The following is a 26,834-nucleotide window of genomic DNA, read 5'->3' as shown; positions in this document are numbered from 1 at the left end:
TCGAAGAAAAAATTAAATGTTTAACTCAGCAGCGAAGTAGATTGACTGCCTTGGCTGAATTCCTAGTTGAGCGTAGCGATTCCGCAAATATTTGCGGAATCGAAAAAGAAAAAAAAAATTTTCGAAAAAAGCTTTTTCTGCTGAAATATTCAAAAAAATGTGAGTCCTCATCGCCACCTTATTTTTCATAAGAATCCCAATAACTCATGAACCTTTGAATTTTTACCTAAGGTATGGCATATTGCCGAAATTGCCATCAAAAAAGCTATCTAATGATGCAATAATATACTGGGTGTGCCATTTGAAATAAGGAAGTAGTTGTCTGTTTCCGGTATAATCGGAAGTTGTAGAGATCTGAAAATATTTTAGGGAGAAAGATCATTGTCTCAAACCCCGATATCCAAATTTTCAGCTCAAAATTATGATTAGTTTTCCATAAACGTCTAATAGGATATCCCGGTGAATCACCCTATATTATGAGACGAATAATTATATATTAATCAATATAACATGAATATTATTACATTATGATCTAATTCAAAAACTTTTAAAAAACCTTAAGATGTGGAGTCTAGTGAAGGGACCAGCCTTCTTGGATTTTAATGCTATTGGTCCCTTTTCACTTGACATCTGCATCATTTCTTATGACGGCGCCCACGTCGTCTTTCTGCCAATGTCGTTTTGAGGTTAATCAATAATAGATAAACTACTTCTTAGAGAATAAATGAAAATTTTGAAATGATGCCGTTGATTGGTATATTTACAGTGACTCAATAAAACACAGTGGCGACAATACGTTCAATTGAGCTAAAAAATGGCGAATGCGACGGGACTTAGCTATAAAACTTTAGAATGCGATTGACTGAACGGAACTGTCAGTTTGTCAAAGTTAAAATTATTGGGCCTGATCAATTCGTATATAGAACAAAATTATTCTGAAGAATACCTACTACAGTGACTTAATAAAATGTGCCTGACATTTCGAATGAATCCCAAAAATTACATAAACCCAGAATGTAAACAAAAAGTCGCCATATTTAGGCTCAGAAACCGGCAGCCAATCAAAAACAAGACCACTCGTGTCGCCACTGTGGTCATCAAGTCACTGTAGGTAAATTCTTTGTATATCGCCTCCTTAAGGATGAAAAGAGACCAATGCCGAGCGAGTCGTCAGAATTATATTTAACAAAATCTTATCAGTGAAAACACCATTATTTTTTGACAGCTTAGCTGCAAGCAATTGAAATATTAATCTTCCAACTGTGAGATGTTCAAGTGCTATATATTCAGAGGTAAATCTCGTGGGATCATTCCAGCAGGAGTTCAGCAGATGAAATCGGAAAAAGTAGTTTCCTATTTTAATCGAATGGTGCTCTAAATTATTTCAGATAAGGACTTCATAATCCCTTACTCCTCAATAGAAATTAACTGCAAATTTTAATGAAGAGTTATAGCTTCGATTGCCTCCGTAGCGTGAATTCAGGCGACAATTGGAATACTTGGCGTTACTCAAGCTATTTCACTATAACCTGACGATTAATCAGACCGGAATTTCAATTAGTTCCCAATAAAATTAATGAAACTCTTTTGCAGTGGACTTTCTTCTTATACGATTATAGTATAATCAAGTAAAAATACATTGTGATTTCATTTTTTCTCGTAATCGATATTATGAAGATTTCAAAATGATTACGAAAAGAATGGTTTTTATTTTTTCATTACAAATTTAATTACGATAATGGGAGTCGAGGATCATCAATGAATTTAATAATCTCCATTATATTTCTTTCGCACTATACAGAGAATATTTTCAATGCAGATGTTGTGCTTTTATAATTATTCTACGAAAAAACATTTTTTTTGGAAATGGTACACTGGTATCGATAATAGACTACAAAAACAGAAATGAATTTGTTTTTCTACTTTATAAATAAAAATCCTCTCACAAAACAGGCTGATGTTATTCTGGAAGTCTTCGTCTTACAACCTAAGCGAATTAAATTCGAACCTACCTCCTCAGATATACAAATGCAAAATAAATTTCAAAGATAGAATTATACTACTATTCTGTAAAAACTTTTCTGTAGTTATTTGATATACTATCATGAAACTTTAACTAAGAGGAAAAAAAATCGTACAAATCCTCGATATTTATGGGAGAAAGTAAACCTTTTCAATGTGCGAATGAAGAAAAAAATGAAATTTTGGTAACTTTTCGTTTTTCGCAGAAAAAATGATGGTATGTAGTTTGTACAAAGCACTGATATATTATTGAAAAATTCGTGAAAAAGACCTCCCAAAAATCAGTAAAAGGAGGTAAAACGATAATTCCATGAAAGTTGTCGTATAATGCTACCCTCTGCTTTTTTGCCTCGAAAAAAGAAAGAAGATGAAGTGAATGTATAACTTATCTGTACAACGTACAGAGTCTGGTCATCGCAGGAGCGCAGAAGGAAAATGAATGGGTACCAAAGTTTGACTGATACGCGAAAAACCACGTATTGGTAATCCCTCTTAACTGATATAGCTTATAAATTTCTTCAATATAAAATTTCAGTTTCTAGGTTTTTGAATTGCAGCATGCATTATTTCAACCGTATAATTTTTCTTACCATTTTCAGAATAAAATTTCCTGAAAGAGAAGGTCAAAAAACAAATCATATGAAGATCTAATGAATCGAAGAATTTATAGTTTTATGTATTTAGGTATTCTTATACCCTTACCCATACGTCCGCGAATATTCATTTCATATTCGGAATAATTTCTATAACATTTTTATAATTCTCAGAAAAAAGATTTCCCTAGAATTTTCAAAATATTTCTGTTGAAAGCTGAATTGTATTCAATAATCAAAAGAAAGATTCTGACGAACATTAATCAGCTGTTGAGCGGTGAAATGGTGGTATAAAGTGAAGAAACTATAAAGTTATAATATGAAGTGATGAATAAATGTACTGCATTATCGATAGCCAGCAACTGGTTGGAGCTTTCGTCCACCTATCGATGTAGGGACAAATGTTGACATTGTTTTGGGGCGCTTGTTCAATCAGGAATCACTTGTGAAGGACTGAACAGGGATTAACAATAATGTTGTTCGATTAAGGTTCAGAAGCATTCTGTGATTTAACACGAGTTCGAGTTAATCTCGCAAATTCTAAGGCTTTTATGGATAGAAAATCAATTGAAACTCGTCAATCACCGCTCCTGTATTAATTGATGGTTATGATGATATTTCAATTATGCATATTCCAAATGCGATTTTACATCATTTACACTATTAATCCAGTCAACTTGTGCTCATCACGGAAAAATTTTAGGTAAGTTTTGATTCCTCCGAATAGATATGTTCTTTGGGGTGCTGAATCCGAATCTGAGGTTTGTAACCAAAATTTTGTGATGAAACATTGAGAAAGCATTGAAATGCAAAAAGAAGTTAAAAAACGTTATATTTTGGCGGTTTTTTGAATATTACCTACTCGGAAAGTATCGATTTTTCCTGAATAACCTTTCTTCACAAAAACAAAGTATATAAAATTTCCTACACATTTTTTTGATCAAGTTTTTTGTCCGATTACTCCGTCCTGACTCTCTGCAAAAACTCACTTTTTGGGGTAGTTTTTACTTCTTCGATTTAATATGTTTTTTGGGGTGCTGAATCCAAATCTGAGGTTTGCCATCAAAATTTCGTGACGGCAAAAAAAATTGAACAAATTTAATTTTTCAGCGGTTTTTTGTATAGAAATCGGAAAATATCGATTTTCGTCGATGTCCTTCCTATATAAAAGTTTGATTGAGCACTCTATTGCGTAAATACTACAACGGTATTATTTCCTTGATATAATCATTGAAATAAATATAAAGAACTAAACTGAATTAAAATCCTTCATTCCAGAAAATTTATGGCTTGATATTTTAAACCCATCTGGATTGTATTGGAAGAACAAATTATTGAGTAGAAGACAAGTGGAAAAAGTGGGTTTTTGTAGAGACAAATAAGATTTTAGCCAGAACGGTTTATCGGAAATTGGAAAAAATTCTGTACGAATTTTTTTCAATTTGTTTTTGTATGGAAAAGTTTATCACGAAAAAATGATATTCCATATGCAAAAAAACACCAAAAATGAAATTTTTCTACTTTTTGCATTTTTTTCAATGTTTCGGCACGAAATTTTGGTGGTAAAACTCAAATTGATTCAGCACACCAAAAAACATATGAAATCGAATAAATCAAAGCTACCTCAAAAAGTAGGTTTTTACAGGGACAGTCAAATACGCCAATTTTCAACTATCGTTTGAGCCAGAACGGTGTATCGAACTGAAAAACTCAATGAAAGAAATTCATAGTTAAAATTTATTTCGAAAAGTGTCATAAAATATACAGGTCCGTATTGAAAAAAATGAGGTTGAGGGTGGCCCAGAGAGCACGAAACGTTGGATACGAAATCTGATTACGTGAAATTGAGAACAATTTACTGTCGAATAAAAAATTCCTGTAACATTTCTTGATAATATTTGAAATAAAGTGGGAAAAAAAGAAAAATCAAAATGACAGAATTTATTTTTCTTATGATATCTCAATAACCGGCCCTGATAATTTCGATCTGTTTGAACTGCTTCATAATGCTTCTATGCATGCAACTTTTTCTCCATTTGACCGACCTTCTAACTCTTATGGTTTAAAAGTTACCAATACAATCCCATTGAAAAAGTGGCAACCCTGTATATCAATTATTGATACATAAATGGATTTTCATCTGGAATATTTCAACTTATTTTGAATGTAAAATCACACAGGAAGCATAACATTGATTTTATACCTTTCAATCTGCATAATGAAAGAAGGATAATTTTTATGCTGACTGTCCCATTCTTTGCTACCTCATAAGAACTAAGACCTTGTGCGTTTCAAGAGAACTAGTGTCTATATTGTTTGGGTCTAAATGGACTTCATCGTTATCTAATTTTTTGTTTGCTCGTTTCAGGGGAGATCAATATATCAAAATCTCTCAGTCAATATATAAAATTCAAGGAAAAAGTATTATCCATGTAGCATGTTTTTCTGATCTGATATCTAGATTATCATCTGATATACATAGAAAAAAAATCTTTCTGGGAGCTCACCGATTTCTTAGAATTTCCGTAATCTTCATAAGACAATTTGAATAAAATATCAATGTCATCTGAATTAGTCCCGTTTGAAAGTCCTCAATTAAATTTTCGTGTCTAGTGTCAAATGTCATTGGTTTGACAGCATCTCGTCATTCTTTGAGAACAGGGAGTTTTGACTTCAGATTTGTGTTCATAAGTCCATAAGACTCAAATGAGTATAATGAAGGGAATATCTACTTGCCAAATTTTGTGGAACGTTGTGAATATATCCTTATGAATCCGAATTGGAACAAGCAAGTAAAAGGCGCTGACTTCAAGTTACTGCTTCTAACTGTTTCTTTAGACCATTTGGCTAATTATCCTAGCATCAAAAGAGAAAAGAATGGGGAATAAAATGATTTATTTTTGCAAAAAATTCCACTTCTCTCTCAATTTATTTCATTCTGTCAAATTTTAGAAATGATTAATTAAAAGAAGATCAGATGAAACCCTTTTGTGAATGCATTTTCAATAGATGTGCGGGCTTTAAGGACGTCGGAATTGAATCAAATGTGTACAGAATGCAGATTAAAAATCCTCACTTCCTCACTTTCAATCTAATTCTCCGAATCAAAAAAAAAACACTCCAATAATACCGTCTAGACGAGATATTTCTTGTTATGTGACAAAAAAGTTTCCTCGGTTTTCCGAACATTGTAGGCCCAGACTTTATATAGAAGCCTCGAATTTCAATATACGAAAGTTCCTGTAAAAAATTGCGACTCTGTACAGAAGCCCGTTGCAATATTTTCTTTTGAAGGGAATTCTACACCTATAAATGAGAATTGTGAAAATCTTATGGAGAGGCTATACCAGAATGAATATTTGACAGATGCTCTTTTATTATTCAGAACTTTCGTGATATTACATGACTGACAGATTTTATATAGTTGCCTAGGAGAGTAGGGATACAATATTGAATATGAAAGCGTTGAAATGTCATTTCGGATTTATCAACTGCGTCACTTTAAACATTTTCTTGAAAATGAAGAGATGTATTCTCAGAAAAAAAAAATTTTTTTTTCATCCAATAAAATGTATTTCATTCAATTCGTCTGTATAATTCATAAGTAACACTTATTCGAATTTGATGATTATGTCTAGTCATGCCGTAAATGATCTAATAATGAATGTAGATAGAGAGGAATCGACTCCAAAGTCGAAGAGAGATGCATGACTTCTACATCACATGACAGGCGACCTAAACGATGTTATGATTGTTTTAACATATGTAACCAATCGAAAAAATTCATGCCAGTATGCCCAGTCTTTGATTCTGAATTTAAACTGATTTTATTCATATCTACAAGCAGGGCCCCCGCAAGGGACATCAACGCCCGCGTGCGGAACATTTTGGCGCCCCTTAAAGGGGGGAGGTGGAGAAAAGTACTACTGTATAATCGGAAATTTTTTTTCTTAAGTTTAGTTGAGTATTTAGTGTAGAATGGATGAAAATCTATCAGCAACCTTCATTGCCTTAAGAATTTTATGGTGTTATTTGTAACATAATACATTTCAAATGTGTTTCAAAACTTAAGCTGTATTCTTCTATAAATTATTCATAAAGGCATAAACATTTAATTAGGATTAATCCAGAAATTGAAGGGATGTTTTTCTAGATTTGGCTGCTGCAAATTCTTTTATATTATCAATCAATCAATTTTATCGAGTATCTCTTGCTCTATATCTAAGATTGCCAATGCAGAAAATCTTTCTTGAGACATGGTAGACTTCAAATAGTTTTTAAAAATTTTTAATTCAGTGAATGATCTCTCACCAGAAGCAACAGACACAGGACACAGGTAAAGTGAGAAGGATTCTTGAGGCAATACTAAGATTCGGTAGAGAAGAAGTTAGATTATTTTCAAAAATATATTGTAGAATTTCAAGAGGATTTTCAGATAATGAAAACAATCTTAGGGCTTTTATCTCGTTGAATAAATCATTTTCTTTCACGTCAGTCTCTTTTTTTCCTGTCATCAGTTAGCTTTTGTTGAAGAGCATGACAGCATTTCAATAGATATTTGTCATTTAATTTAAGAATATCACAAATAAAACAGAAAACGTTAACTTTATCTATATTTAAGGAACTTAGTGTTTGATCAATTATTTTCTAAAAGAAATTTATTTTAAAAGCGATTTTTGGATCTTCTGTCTGTTCATAATCGAACAATTTCGGTTTATACTTTCGTCTTACAGTATATAATGGAGAAAAACCTTGATCTATCTCAAGAACAGACGCTAGTTTTCCAGCTCCCGCAAGTTTTTCCTCAAGAGCATTATCATCCCTATAATTTTTGAAATGATCAACTAAATTCTTCAAATGGTTTTGGTACACCTTTATGTCAATCGCTACACTTTGCATCATGTTGCTTACAATATTAATCTGGAATGAAACATCATAAGAAATTATGATACTGATAATAAATTTAAAAGAATGAATATTTAATCAAAGAGAACTTGCTTTATGTCTTGTTTTATGTTAAAAGTATCATTTTCTGCTATTTCTAAAAGGCTATCACATATTTGAATGAAATGAAACTTTAGCATCAATTCTACTAGACCATCTAGTATCACTTAGGGGTTTTATACGTAACTGAGGATCATGCTGTTTATAACATTCCAATCTTTTTGTGGATGAAGAGAAATATATATAAAGTTCTTTTACAATATCAAAAGAGTCCACTGTTTTATTTTAAACCTTAGCAGCATCATTTTCAGTTAAATTTAAGCTGTGTGCAGCACATAGCGCAAAAAATGCCCTAGGATTAGCATCGAGCATGCGTTTTTGTGAACCAATATCTAGATATTTCATGCCGATTGCGACGTTCAGAAACTTGTATAAATTGCAAGAAAAAAGTTTGGAAAAAAAAATTGTTGAAAAATTTGAAAGAATCTTTTTCGAAAACCTTTGGTCCATCGATTCTTCACCTCTATAAGAGGTTTTGGCGCCCTTTTAGAGTGGCGCCCGCGTGCGGTGCACGCGTTGCACGCGCGGTTGCGGGGGCCCTGTCTACAAGAAATACAGCATTGTTACCGAGATTGTTACTTGACAGGAGACTGAAACTCTCTCTCTTTAATGTTAGAGTCATTGCTCTGCTCTGCACGGTGGTTTGGCGGCGCAGCTAGGTATTATCAGTATTATCACTCCCAAGATCTATGGATCCGATTTTCGGAGTGAGATGTTCAATTAATTATTTGTAATGAATCAATTCAGCTGTTACGACTTGATGCAGTTTATTTCAATCCAAAAAATATTTGGTATGGTTATGCAGAGTGTCCCAGAAGCCGACGTCAAGCCGGAACCGGAGCTAAGTCATAACAGTCATTTTTCGAATTAGTCGTTCATTTATTGCATTATATTGCATTTTTTATTCCTGAAAATGCACACCTTCCTAAGTTATCCTCAATAGTGCTTCTGTAACCTGTAACCTTCAATTCTCCAAATGCTCCAACTTGGAAGATTATGCCACTTCTTGCCGAACCAAGTATATGTTGAAAATAAATATTTTGTAAAACTTTAATTGATTCCATTGAAAAAAATGGTACTAAATCAGTTTGGCAATTGACCTTAGAAGAAGAGAATAAGGATTTTAAAACGGTATAATATTTACTGAGAATGATTCTAGTGTATCGAATGCGTGCCTTAAAACCATGATTTCAAGAGTTAGGTTCGAATGAGATGGACAGAGTTTGAACTTTTTGAACGTTTTCAAATGGATCGCATAACGTCTGGTTTTTTTTCAGACAATTACTCTCCAACAAAAAGGTTCGACTCACTGACTACGGACCCGTAGTCAAATTCAACATGGTTGAAATTTACATGTAAAATAACAAATATCATGATATACGCGAAATTTTAGGTTGATCGCGTTAATCGCGAATTAAAAAAAACTTAAATATATCTCATTGAGAGCAGATTTGAATTAGTTGAAATTTTCCGAGGAGAGTATAGATTCTTTCGATTTTTCATGTGTAAATCTCATATAGGTGCATTTATATGAATATTCTATACTGAAGTGACTTTTAAAGTATCAGGCTAACTCACCTTCAGAGTAATTACTTCCTCATTGCCATCAGGCATAATGACAGCACCAGGCGGTCCTCGCTCTCCCTTTTCACCTTTTGAGCCTGGTCCACCAACGGGACCCATGGCGCCGTCAGTACCTCGATCACCTTTTTCTCCCACCCTTCCAACAGGACCAATTGAACCAGGTACTCCGGGAAATCCAGCCTCTCCTCTTTCCCCTTTATCACCTCTTGATCCTTTGTCGCCTGGTTCCCCTTTGGGACCTGGGATAGCGGGTGCAATTCCCATCGAATCGTCCGTATTGAATGTTATTCCAGGCACACCAGGTGGACCAGGTTTGCCTTGATCACCTTTGTCACCTTTATCACCAGGTTTACCTGTTGAAGAGGAGATCTATATGATGAATTCCGTGAGCTAACTTTCTTTTTGAAATATTGGGTTTAATAGAGTTATTATTATATAGAAATGAAAATATTGAAACATTGACTGCAAAAAAAAGAGTGTACTATGTCAAGGAGCTGTTAATGAGTATGTATATATTCAATTTAATTTAACTTAATTCATAAGCTAATAACTACTAGTCAGATGATATTGATTATTTCACATTTATAGGAAAAACACATAGAATTAGCATTTCTAACTAAGAGCAGAGACGAAGATATACTATCACCAAATGATGCTTTCGATATTCAAACTTTCTGTTTTCAAAAAATGAACTGCGGCGACTATCACCACAAATAGTGACATAAACAATAAATACTGCTCTAATTCCATCAGTGACCTTCCAACGTTCAAATACTATATTAGTTCTATATGCTGGGTTTTCCTAAATTGAAAGAAAATGACATATTCCTTGGCTAATTTTAAGAGGAAGTCCAATAAATATGGACATGAAAACGCTTTGTTTTCAAGGTACAGGGTGTAGTCCTTCCTTTTTTTGATGATTAAATTAGTTTATCGAATCTTTATAAATCATTGCTACAGATTGGATAAAAAAACATCAAAATTTATAATTAATTTTTTCATCAACGCTTACTAGCTGCATCATCTCCTATTGATATTAATTTTGATTTTCTTGAGTTAATACCGAGTTTAATACACAAAAAATTTAAATAAAGAATTATTTGGATTTTTTCCTTGAAATCGGTAGCAGATGCAACAAAAATACAAGATACCAAAAATTGTAGTACTGGACCAAAGTTTCTTTTTACATTTTGTAAAACTACTAATGGTACACCAAAAAAGTTCTGGAGGAAATAAGGGAGTCTTTTCCAGAAAAAATATCACCCTGCAAATTTGCATTCGAAATTAGAATATCACCTGATGAAAACATTAAATTGAAATACCTATGCTAAATTTAAATATCTTGCGAAGAAAAAGTGCTATGAGAAAAAACTTGAAAAAATCAAACTTTAACACCCCTGTGTCTCGAAAACAAAGCTATTGCGGGTCCATATTTATAGGACATTTTATTCTTGAAATGATCCAAGGAATGTTCAACTGTTCTGAGTTGTAGTCAACAGAGTCCCGATTATTATAATGATGGCAAACCTATGATAGTAGATGCACTGCAAGAAGAAGATCCGAGGAATCTATAAATTTTGTTTGAACCTCTAATTTAGGATCAATCTTAAACATATTTTGAAACTAGTTGATTCTCAAATTATTTCAACAACAAGCCTCAATCTCAATTACAACTGCAAAATTGATGTGGAAAATCATGGAAATTGCCTAGTTTGAAGAAATGTCGAATAAGACTCTATGTTAACTGTCATTGGAGCTTCACACAAATATGCAGTTATTTTGTCGAATTGTTTAAATTGTTTGAAAAGAAGTCAATTTAGTATTTATTTTAATGTTATATCACCACTTTTTGTATTGCCAGCAGTATGTATATTTTCTGAAAATTATGAGAATAAAATTGATACAATCAAATACAATATCTCCATCAGATCGATTGGATTTAATAAATGAAAGAGGAATTATATTTAAGTTTCATTCGTCTGATAATATAATATTTCGATGAAATTAACAATGAGTACAATATTTAGTACAATTTCCAAACGAGTAATATCATCGTATGATATTAATTATTTATCTGGTTATCTAATGTATCAGCAATATAAATTGCCATCAACATAAACCATTGTCAGACAGAAGGTCTCCACGCCATTACGTAGGAATCATAATCGAAAGTAACCCAAGGAGAATGCATGTCATCGGTATATCGCTATCCTCCCTTGATGACATGCATTCTCCTTGGGTTACTTTCGATTATGATTCCTACGTAATGGCGTGGAGACCTTCTGTCTGACAATGGTTTATGTTGATGGCAATTTATATTGCTGATACATTAGATAACCAGATAAATAATTAATATCATACGATGATATTACTCGTTTGGAAATTGTACTAAATATTGTACTCATTGTTAATTTCATCACTTATTTCCAAAATGTTTATTTATTATTAATATTATATTTCTGATATTTTTTTGCATTTTATTCATCCAATAAATTATGTATGTCGTACAGTAGAGTTCCATGGCCGTAGTGACTGATTTCTACAAGTAGATGGATTTATCTCACCTGAAGTCCCAGGAAGACCATCCAATCCAGGATTTCCTCTATCGCCCTTTGGACCTACAGGTCCCTTGTCTCCTGGAAGTCCTCGATCCCCTCTTTCACCTTTAGTGCCACCATCGCCTTTATGACCTTTAGGACCTACGGGTCCCTTTTCTCCTCTCATTCCAGGCATACCAGGTTCTCCTTTGGTTCCTGGTACTCCAGGTCTAACAAGACCGCCTCCAACATTTGTTTCCTGTAGAAATAGGAAATTGATAATTTCGACATAGCAAAGTTATTTTTACATTGACACTAGATGAGATTGAGAGGTAATGACAAACGCTGCAAATTTTAAAGAACGGCTTAGTAATTATAACTGACGCTGTTTCATTCATGGGTGTGAATATTTTTCTCTATTTTCACTAAGGATGTGTCACTTCGCTAATAGCTAGCGATAATACTTATAACAGGTATTTGTAAAGCTGCATGGAAGTTTCGATGATTGTTGTCTATGGTTTGACAGTTGTTCAATAAGTTTTGGCAAATCTCCATGAATAGTTTAACGCCTTATCAACGCTTACAAATTGTGGAATTTTACTTTGAAAGAATACATATGTTCATGAACTTCATATAGCAGTTTTACGGTTAACATAATCAACAGAGCAAGCAATTCGTGCATTTATTGATCATCTTCGTACTTATTTTATTTTTCTGGATTCAAAACCATCAACAAGATGAAGAAATGTACGTAATTGAGAGAATATTGCTGCTGCAGCGAGAAGTGGAGAAGCATATACGCTGAAATGTCGATACGTCGCCGTTCTCAACATACCTATAAAATACTCAAGCAAGAATTAAAGCCAAATGATCATCGTTTACGTCGTATTTTTGCTGATTGGGCTCATTTGAAAGTGACCGAAGATGAGCATTTTCATCGAAGAATTTTGTTTACTGATGAAGCTCATTTCTGGTTAAATTGGCTTCATCAATAAAGGACAAGCCATTTACGAATTTCAATTACATCCATTGAAATTGATTGTTGCTATTTACACGCTGGAGGCATTGTTATTTCTTTCGAAATGAGCTGATTTTCGGTTTCAAAAAATTAATAATCCTAACATCTTCGACATTTGGTTCCAACAAGACCAACTTGCCATACACCATTTAAATGCAAAATCAATTTGTGGCAACTATTCCCAGAAGTGATCTGTTAACTGGTCCCCTCGCTCGAGAGACTCAACGCATCTCGATTACTTTTTATGAGGTTTTAAGAATTCATCAGTTTATGCTGACGAACCAGCAACTTTTGAGACATTAAAAGCCAATATTCAAGCCACCATTGACGCCATATGGCCGGATTTATTGGAAAAAAGTAGTGAAAAATTGGACTGATCGAATAGACTACGTAAATCGTAGCTAGAGTTGCATCAGTTTGACTTGAATGTTTGAGATTGAATTGAGTTTGACTTGAAATTAAGTCAAACTCAAGTCAATCTTTCTGACAAATGATTCAAGTCAAATCAAACTGGACAATGGTTACAGGTTTGAAAATTCAAACTGTTCGTCAAACTAGTTCGAAAGAGTTTAAAAAATAAATTATGTTAACTAGAATAAGTAGGTACAACAAATACTCACATTAATTTAAAACACAAAGAAAATACATTACTTTTTTTAATCAATTCCAACTTGTCACCTCAAAATTCTTCGTGAAAAGTAAAGTTATTGCTTTAGTACTTTTTACAAATTGAGTGAATGCAGTGAACAAGAAATCTGGCACTAGAGACCCCTGCTAATAAAAAATTCCAGAAATAACCTTTAAGAATAAAGGAGCAGCCGTTCAAAAACTATTTTGACAATTTTGGATCCAACGTTTTATATTGTCACTACCACAAATAATACTTGATCCAGAAGGTGTTGCTTCCTGCGAAAATTCTACTTCATAAAATTTTTTGTGGCTCTTCATCAAATATCGTTAAAGAAGTAGTTCCACTATTGGCATTTTATACCATTGTTCTTTATTTTCACGTAATTTTTACTTCATTGTTTTGGAATCGCCTGCCACATCATCAAAAAAATCAGTATATTTCTTTTTCTTGTTGATTAATTTTGCCCGTCTACAGATATTTTCTCATGATTTTTGGAATGGGGTTCATTCACATCAGACTTTATTTGTTCTGGTACGTATTCCGAGCTGCATGAGCGTCATGAAAAAAGTTAAGGTTCAGACATTTCAAGTTCAGACACAACAAACACAAAAAAAATGAAAAAAGCAAAGCGTATCCTTCTAAATATTAACTATAACAAGTTCAGACACGTTGCGAAATATGATATTCAAACTTCAAACTGTTTGAAGAAGTTTGATTTCAAGCCAAACCTAAAGATTCAAAAATCTAGTGCAGTCATACAATTAAGTTTTTAACATAAAAAGTTCCAAGTCAAGTTAAGTTTGTGAGTAAAATCAAACTTTTTAGACTTTAATGCATCTCTACTTTTAGCCGCGGCGGCCATCATATTTGAAAATGAATGCCATAAAATATTCTACCAGATTATAAAAATAAAACAATAATCCCAACAATATTTCAAGCTCTTGAAAAACAGTCATTATTTTAGAGATATTTCACTTATACATTAAATTTTTTTTAGTGATTGTTCTTTTATAGTTTCGAGCCTGATACTTATTTAACTTTCAATCGACTATACCATCAACTCACTTTTCCAATACAAAATAAAGGAACAATTGTATCAACCATTTTTCTGCAATTAGTATATTCGGTTTCGATTTGCCATCTTACGGCCAAGTCAACCTAAGATTATATAAATATCTTGCAAAGAATTGCACACATATGAAACAATTTTCGAAATACTTCATTGAAATGTCATGTCCAGAGTGGGTGGAAAAAAGTGATTATTGCAATTGTGTTTAGAGGTGAAGAATAATTATCATTAAACATACATGATGTTTTGTAAAACGATTCCTCAAAATTTTTCATTCAGCAACTCGTCTGGATAGATCAACTGAAAAAGCTACAGGACTGATTCTGCAATTATGTCTCTGAACCTTGGGAGATATATCTTCTATTCCACCTCTTGTCCCTTCGAAAACATTGTAACACCTTCATTACAAAATACTCGGATTTCTTTATGATCAAATGGACAAAAAATAAATTGGACCGTCCTTGATTGGTTTGTACACCCACTCGGAGTTTTTCAGCCAAGTTCTCGGAACTTTTTGTTAGGGTGATGAATGACAACTGTATTCCATTCCATCTCCTGAATTCCGAAACTTTCTCGCGAAGACATCGGATATGTTGAACAGAACCAAGAAGTTGACACTGAAATAAGGTCTGGTATATGAATTGTGGGTTTATTTTCCTAATTGAAGTCGATTCACATCTGAAGTTTCTCCCACCATGGAGATATGATACCGGGAAGTTTTGGAGTGTTTCAAATAATTCGATTTCTCGCTGATCTCTTGGCGCCAGGAAGGAAATGATCAAATATCTCTGTACTTTAGGTTTACGCTTTCCCTTGAGGAATATTTAATTTATTAGAACCTAATTACTCGCGATATGGTCTTCAAGTATTATCTCATTTTTGTTCCATCTCTTGTTCACAACCTTTATTGAAAAGAGTTGAAAGTTATTTCATTCGGTGAGATGCAAATCATGATATCTTTATGAAGCTTGAAAATATTATTTAAGTGGATGTGGTTTTGGAATTGTTGCAATTTGATATTTTATTAGAGAACTGTGTAAAAGCAAACAACCAGCGGAAATCAGTTTTTCAACACAACAACTAGGCTCAACTTTTATCTTTCGGTCTCAGAGTTATTTTATGATAGATATTCTGGTAGAGAGGAATTTTCAAATTTCTTAAATGAACATAGGTATTGAAATAAATACCTTTTATTTCATACTTAAACTGAATTATATACAGTATGGGTGTAAATAAATGCGAAGGGCATTACGAGATGATTCTTTGATGAAAATTAACAGGGTAGTTTATATAATTTTTTTCGAAATCGACGCCGACGCCCCTTTCAAGATACAGCCTCTGAAAGTCGTTGACGAATTGACGGCTTTTAATTTTTCCTAAGGGTACTAAAAAACACTGAGTCATAAAATACTATAGAATATGAATCCAAAAGTAGATATTGCCCACACAATTTATTTCGATCTCATAACTTTATAATTAGGGGTTGGAAATAGCAACCTCTTATGCTTTTCCTGCAATAATTGCTTTCAGAGGAAAAAAGTCTCTCTCAAAATTTCGATACAGTCGATTCTTTTCCCAGAATAAATCAAAACTTACAAGCAGTTTCTATTCCATTTCATTGAATAAAATGTTTCATAGAATGAAATACATATACGAAGATTTTGTTGTTATTTTCAACCATGAATGATAAAGTTATGGTCCGAAAAAAATCGTGTGAGGAACATCTACTTAGTGCTCCATATTATAAACACTTTTATGATTCAGGATTTTTCAGAACCCTTGAAAGAAATTAAAAAACGTCAATTCGTTAACGACTTTAAAAGTTTGTATCTTGACAGGGAGGTCGTTTTCGAAACAAAATCATGTCCTTAAGTCCTTCGCATTCATTTACTGACACCCTGTATATTAATGGAAAAATTGTGAATGGAGCACTAAAAGTAGTTATATAAAAAAATGAATGTTAATACTTTCATTCTTCATTTGTTGTATATGCTCAATTCTTCAATTTTTCTTCACATAATTTAAAGTATGATGATTTTTTAACGAAATCTGAGTTGGATATTACATTTGATTTTTTTCACTGAAAAATGGAATATGTGAATTAGAAATTTTCTTCATGCCATTATAGGATACATATATACTTTGGATAGTGTTTTTTCGAAAACTTCACTGAGAATTTCTTTTTATTTCTCAATATTTTTCAGATAATAGTGAATTGAACATTTTTATATAAAATAATTGAAAATGAATATCCAATGAACAAATATGCTTCTTTGCCGATATAGTTCAAATGGATTTATAGCTCGAAGACCATACTCAGAGTTATATTCAACATAGCTTTTACTGCATTATATAATATTTTATCGGCATCTCTTTTTTGTGAACCAAATACAAGAAAATTTAGATGTATTATTAGTCTTTGATGAATTTATCAGACGTGGATGCAAAAACTCTGAATGAAACATTCATCTTTCATTTTCCTTAGGGAAAATTGTCCCAATTTGATTTTTTTTAACGATCTAAATTATACAGCATCAAGTTGAAATTGAATATCTGAATACGAATCTAGAATTCTGAAAAGACTCTTTCTCAACTCTACATTTCGAAAGTTAGGGCCGTTTGTGATATTTTTAAATTTTTGAGTCACTTTGTATCCCGTGAATGAAACGCCTGAGGTGAATGAAAATATCTCAATTTGGAACTCATTGAGACGTCCCCCACTTTCATCTGAGAGTTGTCACCTTGTATAAATGATTATGTTTATGCGCTGGACGTAGAAAATATATGTATTAACTGTGAGATGAAGACTTCCAAAACCATTGTCTAAAATTTGCAGCATTTCTTCATTCATTCAATCAACTTATCATGACACATCGTAATGAATGGTCAATGTATCATAAGTTAAACCTTTATCGAAAGTTTACATATATAATTTAGTATTATAATGTTCAAACCATCACCAGCCTGTGAACTGATGATTCTGCAAGCCTCACTTAATGTGGCGCAGAATAAACGTTTACCTTAAACGGTCCTCTAGGTTTCCAACTGGGCTGCATGATGAAGAGAAATAAGAGAAATGAATTCAAATTGTATAAAATAAAACTCTTACCTCGAGGAGAAACTATAAAGGACAAAAACATAAATTCATGTTCCCTCGATCCTAGGTAGTTTTTGAGGATTATAATTAGTTTTGTGGAAATATATAGCAAGAAATGCCATATAATCATGATCTTCGAAATCGAGAGAACATTTTTCGTATAAAACAGATCCGCATTGTTTAATCCTATGCGTAGTAGGTGTATGAAACTGTTCCTCACAAAGTTTTATGAATGGAATACCTTTTTATGTTTTCGAAACATTGATAAAGTTCACTTCCATTGAAAATATTATTAGTATGCCAATCAATTTTATCTTGAGACAGTTTGTATAACGACACAATAAATTCATTTTAGATTGAGATACGCTTTTCGGTTTTACTATGCATAGCCCTTTAACATAAGGGTGAAGTGAATGTTCAGATATCTTGGAATTCTTAAAAATTTCTTCACATCAAAAAATAAATCTTTCAAATGGAAATCTCCAGTTTTAATATCTGTTACTTAGTAATTTATATGTACTTGTGTATACCCGTATTTTATATTCAGTTTTGAGATTGGAATGAAACCTAAAACACGCACGTCAACGAAAAATTATTTAACATTTTTATTAAAATTGTGAAACGTATAGTCAAGTGTTTTATTTAATTAATATTGAAATTATATTTTGCCAGGTGATAAGCTAGGAATCAATTTCGATTATTTATGGAATTTATTCATTCAAACGTTTCGTTTCAACGCCAATATTTGATAACCAACGTACGATAACGCAGAAAAAAATTATAATTTTTGAAACTTCTTATTCCTTTGGAATTAACAGTCACAATAATTAAAAAATATATGGGAACAGTTTTATACCTAGAAGAAAGTAAATTCATAAAGGTCAAATGATTACTTACATCAACATTTTCGAATTCGATAGGTCCAGGCGGTCCAGGAGGCCCAGGGGGTCCTGCAACACCAGGGAGTCCATCCCTGCCTGGTTCCCCTTTGGTACCAGGCTGGCCATCAATCCCGGTGGACCCCTTTTCACCACGATCACCTTTAGGACCAGGAGGACCAACAGGGCCTCTCTCCCCAATGACTCCTGGTAAACCAGGAGGACCTTGCGGTCCCTCTTTGATTTCGGTAAAACTAGTGTATTTTTTATTTTCTTTAATATAAGAGCTGAGGATGCCAGTAATATTGCAGGAGCAGACACCCTGAAAAAAGACATATTTTATTGCAAATGGTTTTGGTTCGATATAATTGTTTCATGTTTGATTGAAAGGTGGTATTGATGATGACAACTAAATGAATATAACTAACCTATTATATGAACTCTAACAAAGATTTCTTTAAATTTCAAGGAGAATCAAGTTTTCGAAATAGTTAGTAATGGCTATAAAGAATGGGGCACAACCTGATAGCGAAGTGTGAAATGTCGAACAACTCGAATAATATCCTGAAATAGTATATTACTTGATAAGAGTTGTAATGAATATATTACGCATGACTATAAAATGCGGAATTGTCTTACAAATCGAGTTGTGTACTATACTTTTTCTACGATCGCATCAATTTCCATAAAAATTGTTATGAATGTATAACACAAGTCGAAAAAATGAATGTTTTAACCAGCACAATATATTTATGTGTATATTCATTTTCTATAATCTAAAAGCCAATGTTTATTGCTTGAAATGATCAACTCCCTCTCTCAATCTAAGTCTCTCCGAGAAGTAGCATGTAAGTTGTAGATACTGTGATTATATAAATATAGTGGTTTATAAAGGGTGTTTTTTTTAAAGCTATAGAACTTTAAATTGCAATGAAACAACGATGGATTATTCGATTGACATGAATTTTATTTATCCACAAGATAATCTTGTGGCATTATATTTTAAGTATGATTTCTGTCATATTACCGCCACGGCTGGCTCGGATTTAGTCCAATCTGGACGTCCAATTTTCGATGACTTTCCAACATTTGTGGCCGTATATCGGCAATAACACGGCGAATGTTGTCTTCCAAATGGTCAAGGGTTTGTGGCTTATCCGCATAGACCAATGACTATACATAGCCCCACAGAAAGTAGTCTAGCGGTGTTAAATCACAAGATCTTGGAGGCCAATTCACAGGTTCAAAACGTGAAATTAGGTGGTCACCAAACGTGTCTTTCAATAAATCGATTGTGGCACGAGCTGTGTGACATGTTGCGCCGTCTTGTCGAAACCACAGCTCCTGGACATCATGGTTGTTCAATTCAGGAATGAAAAAGTTAGTAATCATGGCTCTATATCGATCACCATTGACTGTAACGTTCTGGCCATCATCGTTTTTGAAGAAGTACGGACCAATGATTCCACCAGCCCATAAAGCGCACCAAACAGTCAGTTTTTCTGGATGTAACGGTGTTTCGACATACACTTGAGGATTAGCTTCACTCCAAATGTGGCAGTTTTGTTTGTTGACGTAGCCATTCAACCAAATGTGCGCTTCATCGCTAAACAAAATAAAATGGACGTAGTGCGCGATAAGTATTCCGCACAGAACCATTATTTTCGAAATAAAATTGCACTATTTGCAAGCATTGTTCAGGCGTGAGTCTATTCATGATGAATTGCCAAACCAAATTGAGAATAAATCACTTGACAGCTGTTAAATCGGTCGCCATCTTGAACAGTAATGCCAACTTAAAGTTATACACCTCGAAAAAAAACACCCGTTACATGTGTTCTGTTCCATTACAAACGAGTAATTTTAATTCCTAATCTGTGATTATGCTGTGTTTAATTCTGATCCACATCACTTATGTAAAACTAAAAACTGGTGGCATTTCACGACAAAATTACGAAACGTCAAAAAGTTATCGGCTACGCGGGCTGTTCGTTATTCGTTTCCTTGGCAACTAGTGAAGGTTTTATCCTCGGTTTTATTGGTTATTCGCCGTGCGATATACTTTACAGATGCTACCGTATTGATTGTTGAGCGTGCTCACTGTTTACGGTAAAGTAAATCGCACAGTTTTACGTTGCACAGTGCTTAAATATAGACAGTAGAATAGTTGGCAAGTTGAAAAATTTTCGTCATTTTCTGTAGGAGGAGTAGAAAATTCAGAATAGTAGATTTGCGGCTGCATGTTCCGATAACTACACGACTTCCATCTCTGATTGTCTTGAGGCAATTATAAAGCATTTTAAGCATTGAGTCAATTATGTAGCAACATTTTAAATTGCAAATTCATAAACTTAACAGGAGTCGATGAAAATACAATGTTTATAATTCATTTCTCTTATTCTGACCAAATTATCTGGACTGATGAATTAAAAAATATTATAGATGGATTTGCAAAATGGCGAAGGTGTCGGTTCTGACAAGTATTTCGGGAACAATTAAACTTGGTAATTTTTGTACAGATAAGCTTCCTTTTGAGATATACTTTCAATATGCAATTTATGAAAATACAATATGAAGGTTTCTGTGAAATAAGTTATGGGTGTTCGATATAGGCTGCTGAGTTATTCCATCGGTAAAATCAAAATATGGTAGAAATTACCTCACGTTCGAAAAAACATTAATTTTCTTGTTTATTCAATATATATTTACAATTTTTTAATTATTATAATGCGTTTTTAGGCTTTTCTCATCAATTAAATAATTACGATATCAGTAGTCACATGTATCTTCTGTTACTTCTAGTATGGCGCCTAAAAGGTTTCATTTGTACAGTAATAACTACAAATAATGTTCCCAAACTAATCAACAGAGGTCGGAGTAGTTATATTCTGATCTTAATAAAAGGGTGACGAGTGAATATAAGGGATATCAAAATAATCCACATTAATAACAGAAAATTCTATCAGCATCAACCGTTACTACGGAATTCTATGAGCTAGTGCGATACATTAGCTATAGGAAGAATACAACACTAGCGTTCGAGACTAAAATATTTGGATATTTTTACGGGTTGTTTTAAATAAATGAATCAAGTTTCTAGGAACGAAATATGCTTATTATAGAATAAATCTGAGAATGGTTTAGTTTTCCTACAATATCTTAAATGAAAACATATTTTGTTTGAGATTTCGAACCATCTTGAACAAATTTGGTTTCGAATATCCAACTTATGACATAATTATCCAAAACCTTCACTCTTTGATGTATATTTTTGATATATACCTTTTTTAGACAATAATATATGTAGGATCCAGTTTATTGTTTCCCTGTAAATAATGGCGATGGTCAACCGGAACCTATTAGTTTCTTCTAATGTCGAGGGCATGACAGTTTCAATAGATTTACAGGGAACGTATTGTACATAATGTAAAAAGGATGTGCTATTCTTCGGGATGTCGAGGAATGTCACATGTCGATGGTAAAACTTGAGGGATTTATGGGGTTGGATTTATGGGGTTGGGAAAGGTTTCGGAACAAGACGATTATGCCACATGTGTTTCATGCTTTTTCTCAGGCCCTAGTTCTTCTAGAATATTCCAGGAATCCGGAAGATCTTTGGGGGCGGTATGGCAAAAACCCTATTGGACTAGGGGGATGGTACCTTCCCCTAAGGGTGTGGTCAAACCGAGACAGGGTAGTTCCAATCGACAGAGAGGACAGTGGAAGTTAAGCCGAAGACGGGAACAGTTAAGATTAAACCAAAGACGTGTACAGACGGTACAGTTTAACTCAAGTCGAAGACGAGACAAGTTCGGTCGGTCAACTTAAGACGTACGACGTAAAGACGGTTCGCGGACTAGATTAAGACGAGTCGCGAACAAGTTAAAGACGAGACGACCGAAATCTTGAAGTGCGACGAAGACGTTTCGAATAAATCTCAAAAGGTGATAAAGACGAAATTCAGTACCGTAGTGGGAAACTTGTAATTAAGACGTGATTAAGATCTTCCCAATACCGAGTTTGTACTGTTTAATTGTGACTTTGTAAATAGATGTAAATAATTCAAAAGAGTTTATTTATTACAAACCCAACAAAGTCACGGAGAAAAAGACGAAAGGCCAGGTAATCGAATCATACCTCTAGACGATCGATTAACCAAGCCTACATATATATAAAAATATATATCAGCCAGTGAAGGTTCTGCCACAATGATGATTTGGATATTTATATTAAATTGTCTTCATTGAATACATTTATTGATGTGACTCAACATTACCCAAAATATAAAATTAAACTCTCTGAAAATGTTATTTCGATTGGGAATGTTGACTTGTATACTTATTTCACAGAAGTGTAAGATAGAAGATAGATGACTACCTTTTGAGTCTGCTATATCTGTAAATCCTTACTAGAGAAATAGTTTCTTTAATCGTCCATGTTATCCTCAAATGCAAGTTTGTGAATATACAAGTTTCATGTTCGTGAATTCAGTACCTTTTTTCAATTATACATGAGGAAAAATTGTATTGAAAAATAAACTTCTATAATTATTATCAAATGCAGAATGTATAACAGACATTGAACACTTTTAGTTTTATGTATGTCTATCGGTTCTCATATCCTTATAATTGCCTTAACTAGAACAATTCTTGTCCAATTCGAAATATGGCATGGGTTTCCTGTTTGGGCGATAGATGGTCCTATCTCATAATGTATATTTATCCTTATTTATCATAATTCAGCTTTTGTGGAAAGGGTACGCGTGTATCAAGAATGTGTTATTTTCATCAAGAAGAATCCAAATATGTTTCGTAAATATGAAAATCAAAAAAGTTATTATAACACAAGGAATAACAATTATACATATATACCCTAGGCATAATTTAACAACAAGCCAGAAGCAAGCTGAGTACAGATGCTTAAAAATGTACAACTCTTTGCCAAAAGATATATTTCTATGATCTCTGATATCAAAAAAATTAAAAAGAAACTGTATAAATATTTAGTTGAGTTGGAGCCTTATGGAAATGAAGATTATTTTGCATGATAGGATATGGTTAATTTTTTCCTTTTAGACACTATTCCATTTCATTTTCATGTACTGAGCAATTTGTGATGAATATGATCTGAAATAAGGCAATAATAAATAATAATTATTATTATTATTGAGGCAAAGTATCTATATCCAATTTCGTAAATCGATGTTTTTTCTATGAAATTATTATAAGTAATGAGACCTGTAAGCTTCACCACAGAAATGTGTTTATCTAGGTAGCTAGTTTCCCCATTGTCTATTATTGGCTTGAAATATTCTATTAGAATGACGGGATGCTACAGATAACGTTCATGTGAAAATTGAAAAATTTTTAATTGGATCTTAGGATGTCCTAGAACATAAACGATGTAAGTATTGAAATTTCAAGTGAAATGTACCACTTTGACAAAAATTATTAGATATTGTTTTGGTCATTCGAAGTATACTTTACATGTATAAGAAATATCGAACCCTTAAGCTTAATCCGCAGTGTATTCTATTTTGGTATCGATGTACGAAGTATTTCAAACATTATCTGAAAATTTTGAAGCAATTTAAATGTTTTCTTTGATCTTAATTGTATAAAATGAAACAAACTCAAGTGATGAAAAGTAATCCAAAGGATGTCGATTCAACTATCGTGAAATACAGTGTAAAAAATTCATTATGGATTTGTTTCAAACAGAATAATTAAACAGGGGGTTCAATAAAGAGTCGAGTGATTAATACTTCAAATCCTACCTAAATCTCGAGCTATAAAGATTGGTTTTCATTTCAATTATTCAAATATCAGTCGATATCTTGTTACCAATTAGAATTCAGCTTCCAATTTCCTTTCAGGGAGATATTTCGTGATGCAATGATGAAGAAGTTTGCGAACTCATCAGTGTTCAATTCTGAAATGTAACTTCTGAATTCTGAAATTTGTATTATCTTGGTAGTTGCGAATCCAAAGAAGATAAGAAATACTAAAAAAAAACTATGTATGTAGGATCCAGTTATTGTTCCCCTCATTGTTTCCTGTAACTAATTGAGATGGTCAACCGGATGCTTGGAGACCTATTAATTTCTTCAAGTGTCGAGGGCATGACACTTTCAATGAATTCACGGGAAACGAATTGTTGTTGTACATAATGTAAAAAGGATGGGTAATTCTTCGGGGTGTCGAAGATGTATCATGTCGGTTGTAAATCTTGAGAGACTAACTGGGGTTGGGAAAGTTCGAGAACAAGACGGTTGTACCAGATGTGTTACATCTGTGTATCAGGTTCTAGTCCATCTAGAATATTCGATTTCCAGGAATCCACGAAGATCTTTGTGGGTGTTACGGCAAAGCTCTTATTGGACTAGGGGATGGTACTTTTCCTAAGGGTGTGGTCAAACGGAGAGAAGGGAGGTCGATATTCGAGACAGGGTAGTTCCAATCGGTAGATAGTACAGTTCAACTTAAGCCGAAGACGGGTACAGTTAAAATTAAGCCGAAGACGGGTAAAGTTGAAGTTAAGTCTAAGACGGGAGACAGAACAAGTTCGGTCGGTCAACTTAAGACGTACGACGTAAAGACGGTTCGCGAACTAGATTAAGACGAGTCGCGAACAAATCAAAGACGAGACGACCGAAAACTTGAAGTACCATGAAGACGTGATAAACGAAAACGTTTCGAGTAATTAAACTAGAGTTAAAGACGAAATTCAGTACCGTAGTGAGAAACTTGTAACTAAGACGTAATTAGGATATTTCTCAAAACTGTGTTTGTACTGTAATTGTGGCTTTGTAAATATATGTAAATAATTGAATAGAGTTTAATTATTACAAACCCGAACAAAGTCACGGAGAAAAAGACGAAAGGCCAGGTAATCGAATCATACCTCTAGACGATCGATTAACCAAGCCTACATGTATGTGGATGCGGCGCCGTATATGTGAAAGAGCTGAAATTTAATGGAACAACTAATCCCAATCCAAATATCTATTTATTTATATATATATACACACATGTCATTCATAATTATACCACATCTAATCTGAAATGGACCAGTAAAACACGAGATAGGGAAATTTCACTTTTAAGCTGAACGTGCAAATTATGAGGAAAAGATAAAATCATAGAACCATCCACGACTCAAATAGGATAACCCATATGAAATTTCATTTAAATCGCAACATAATTCCGAAGTTAATATGTCACCATAAATATTATCTTCAAAATAGTTTGTGAATCGTGTTTTGAAGATATCCAGATAGAAAGAAGTCACTGCAATGATTTTAATCAAATTAGCTCTTCAATTTGTATGAGGAGTCGATGGTTTAAGGAATAACAAACAATGAACTGAATTTTTTGTACGATTATCAGGCTCCAAGAGAAAATTAACTACAAACGCCGTTGGGATTATGTCCGTTCCCCTAATTTTGGCTGATTTTGTTAGATATTGAACTCGAAAGGAAGAACAATTGTGTTTGTATATTTTTCGATTAGAATTATAACGATTTGCTCATAGATTCATAGAAAGACTGAACCGGATATCATCCTACAAGGAGTATTCCAAAGAACATAAATATATGGAATAGTTATACTTCTAAATTCTATTGCTTCGCATCCAGGTGAATTTTACATTACCGAACGAATTCATCTAAAACTACTCAAGCCACTCAGACGTATAGTTTTGGAATAACATTGCGTCAAAATGCATCTCGAAAGTTGATCGGATAAAGGAAAAATCTATATAAGCAGTTGCCTCTATCCGTAAACAAGGTACACATACTCGCATGTCTAGCACAACAAACTACAAGTTCATGAGTGATTCTCAGAATTTCTTGAAGTTCCTTTGTGTCTCAGTTTGGAAAAGCAAAGATGCATGAGTAAACTTTATCATTGTAATGGTTAGTTTTTCGGTTTCAACTCGGCAAATGTCGTTTCTACTCGTATCATGAGGAGGTTTCCTGAATATCTCTTATTTGAATTGATGGGAACGTCAGCAACATATTGATAAGAAAAAATGAAAAAGCACTGACTTGAAAACTTTTGGATGCTTGTCATTCATGTGCAAATTGCATCATAGAAGACAACTGAAGTGTTTATATAATATTGGATTGGTTCGGTCTCCACTTGAAGGAAGTTTAATTGTTACATTGTTATAAATGGAAAGAGAATAACTTTCATTTGATCACTATGTTTATACTCTGTTATTCGATCTCCAAGTGTGCAATTTGTGCATGAATGAAAGACATTTTGATCGGAGCGGCAGTTTCGAAATATAACACATCCAATAATGGGAAACATACTCTGGAATTGTCAATTCATCGTGTATACAGACGGACAGACTGATATAATTTCCGAAAAATCTCAGCAATCAAATCACCATACCT

The 26,834-nt window shown here is 33.4% G+C and overlaps 1 protein-coding gene across 7 annotated transcripts in view; it reads right to left on the bottom strand.

The window, feature by feature from the left end:
• Positions 1-26,834, bottom strand: part of LOC123674247 (collagen alpha-1(XV) chain) — a 457,507-nt gene that overhangs the window by 74,540 nt on the left and 356,133 nt on the right. For all 7 annotated transcript variants that reach the window (XM_045609182.1, XM_045609184.1, XM_045609183.1 and 4 more), the window contains 3 exons: positions 18,453-18,755; positions 11,768-11,999; positions 9,198-9,556 (listed from right to left, as the gene is read on the bottom strand). In XM_045609182.1, the coding sequence (XP_045465138.1) occupies positions 9,198-9,556; positions 11,768-11,999; positions 18,453-18,755 (894 nt within the window). The remainder of the gene's footprint in view (positions 1-9,197; positions 9,557-11,767; positions 12,000-18,452; positions 18,756-26,834) is intronic.

Source organism: Harmonia axyridis, chromosome 2 (assembly GCF_914767665.1).
Source record: "Harmonia axyridis chromosome 2, icHarAxyr1.1, whole genome shotgun sequence".
Taxonomy (NCBI): Eukaryota; Metazoa; Arthropoda; class Insecta; order Coleoptera; family Coccinellidae; genus Harmonia; species Harmonia axyridis.
This window is presented reverse-complemented; position numbering and strand designations above follow the sequence as displayed.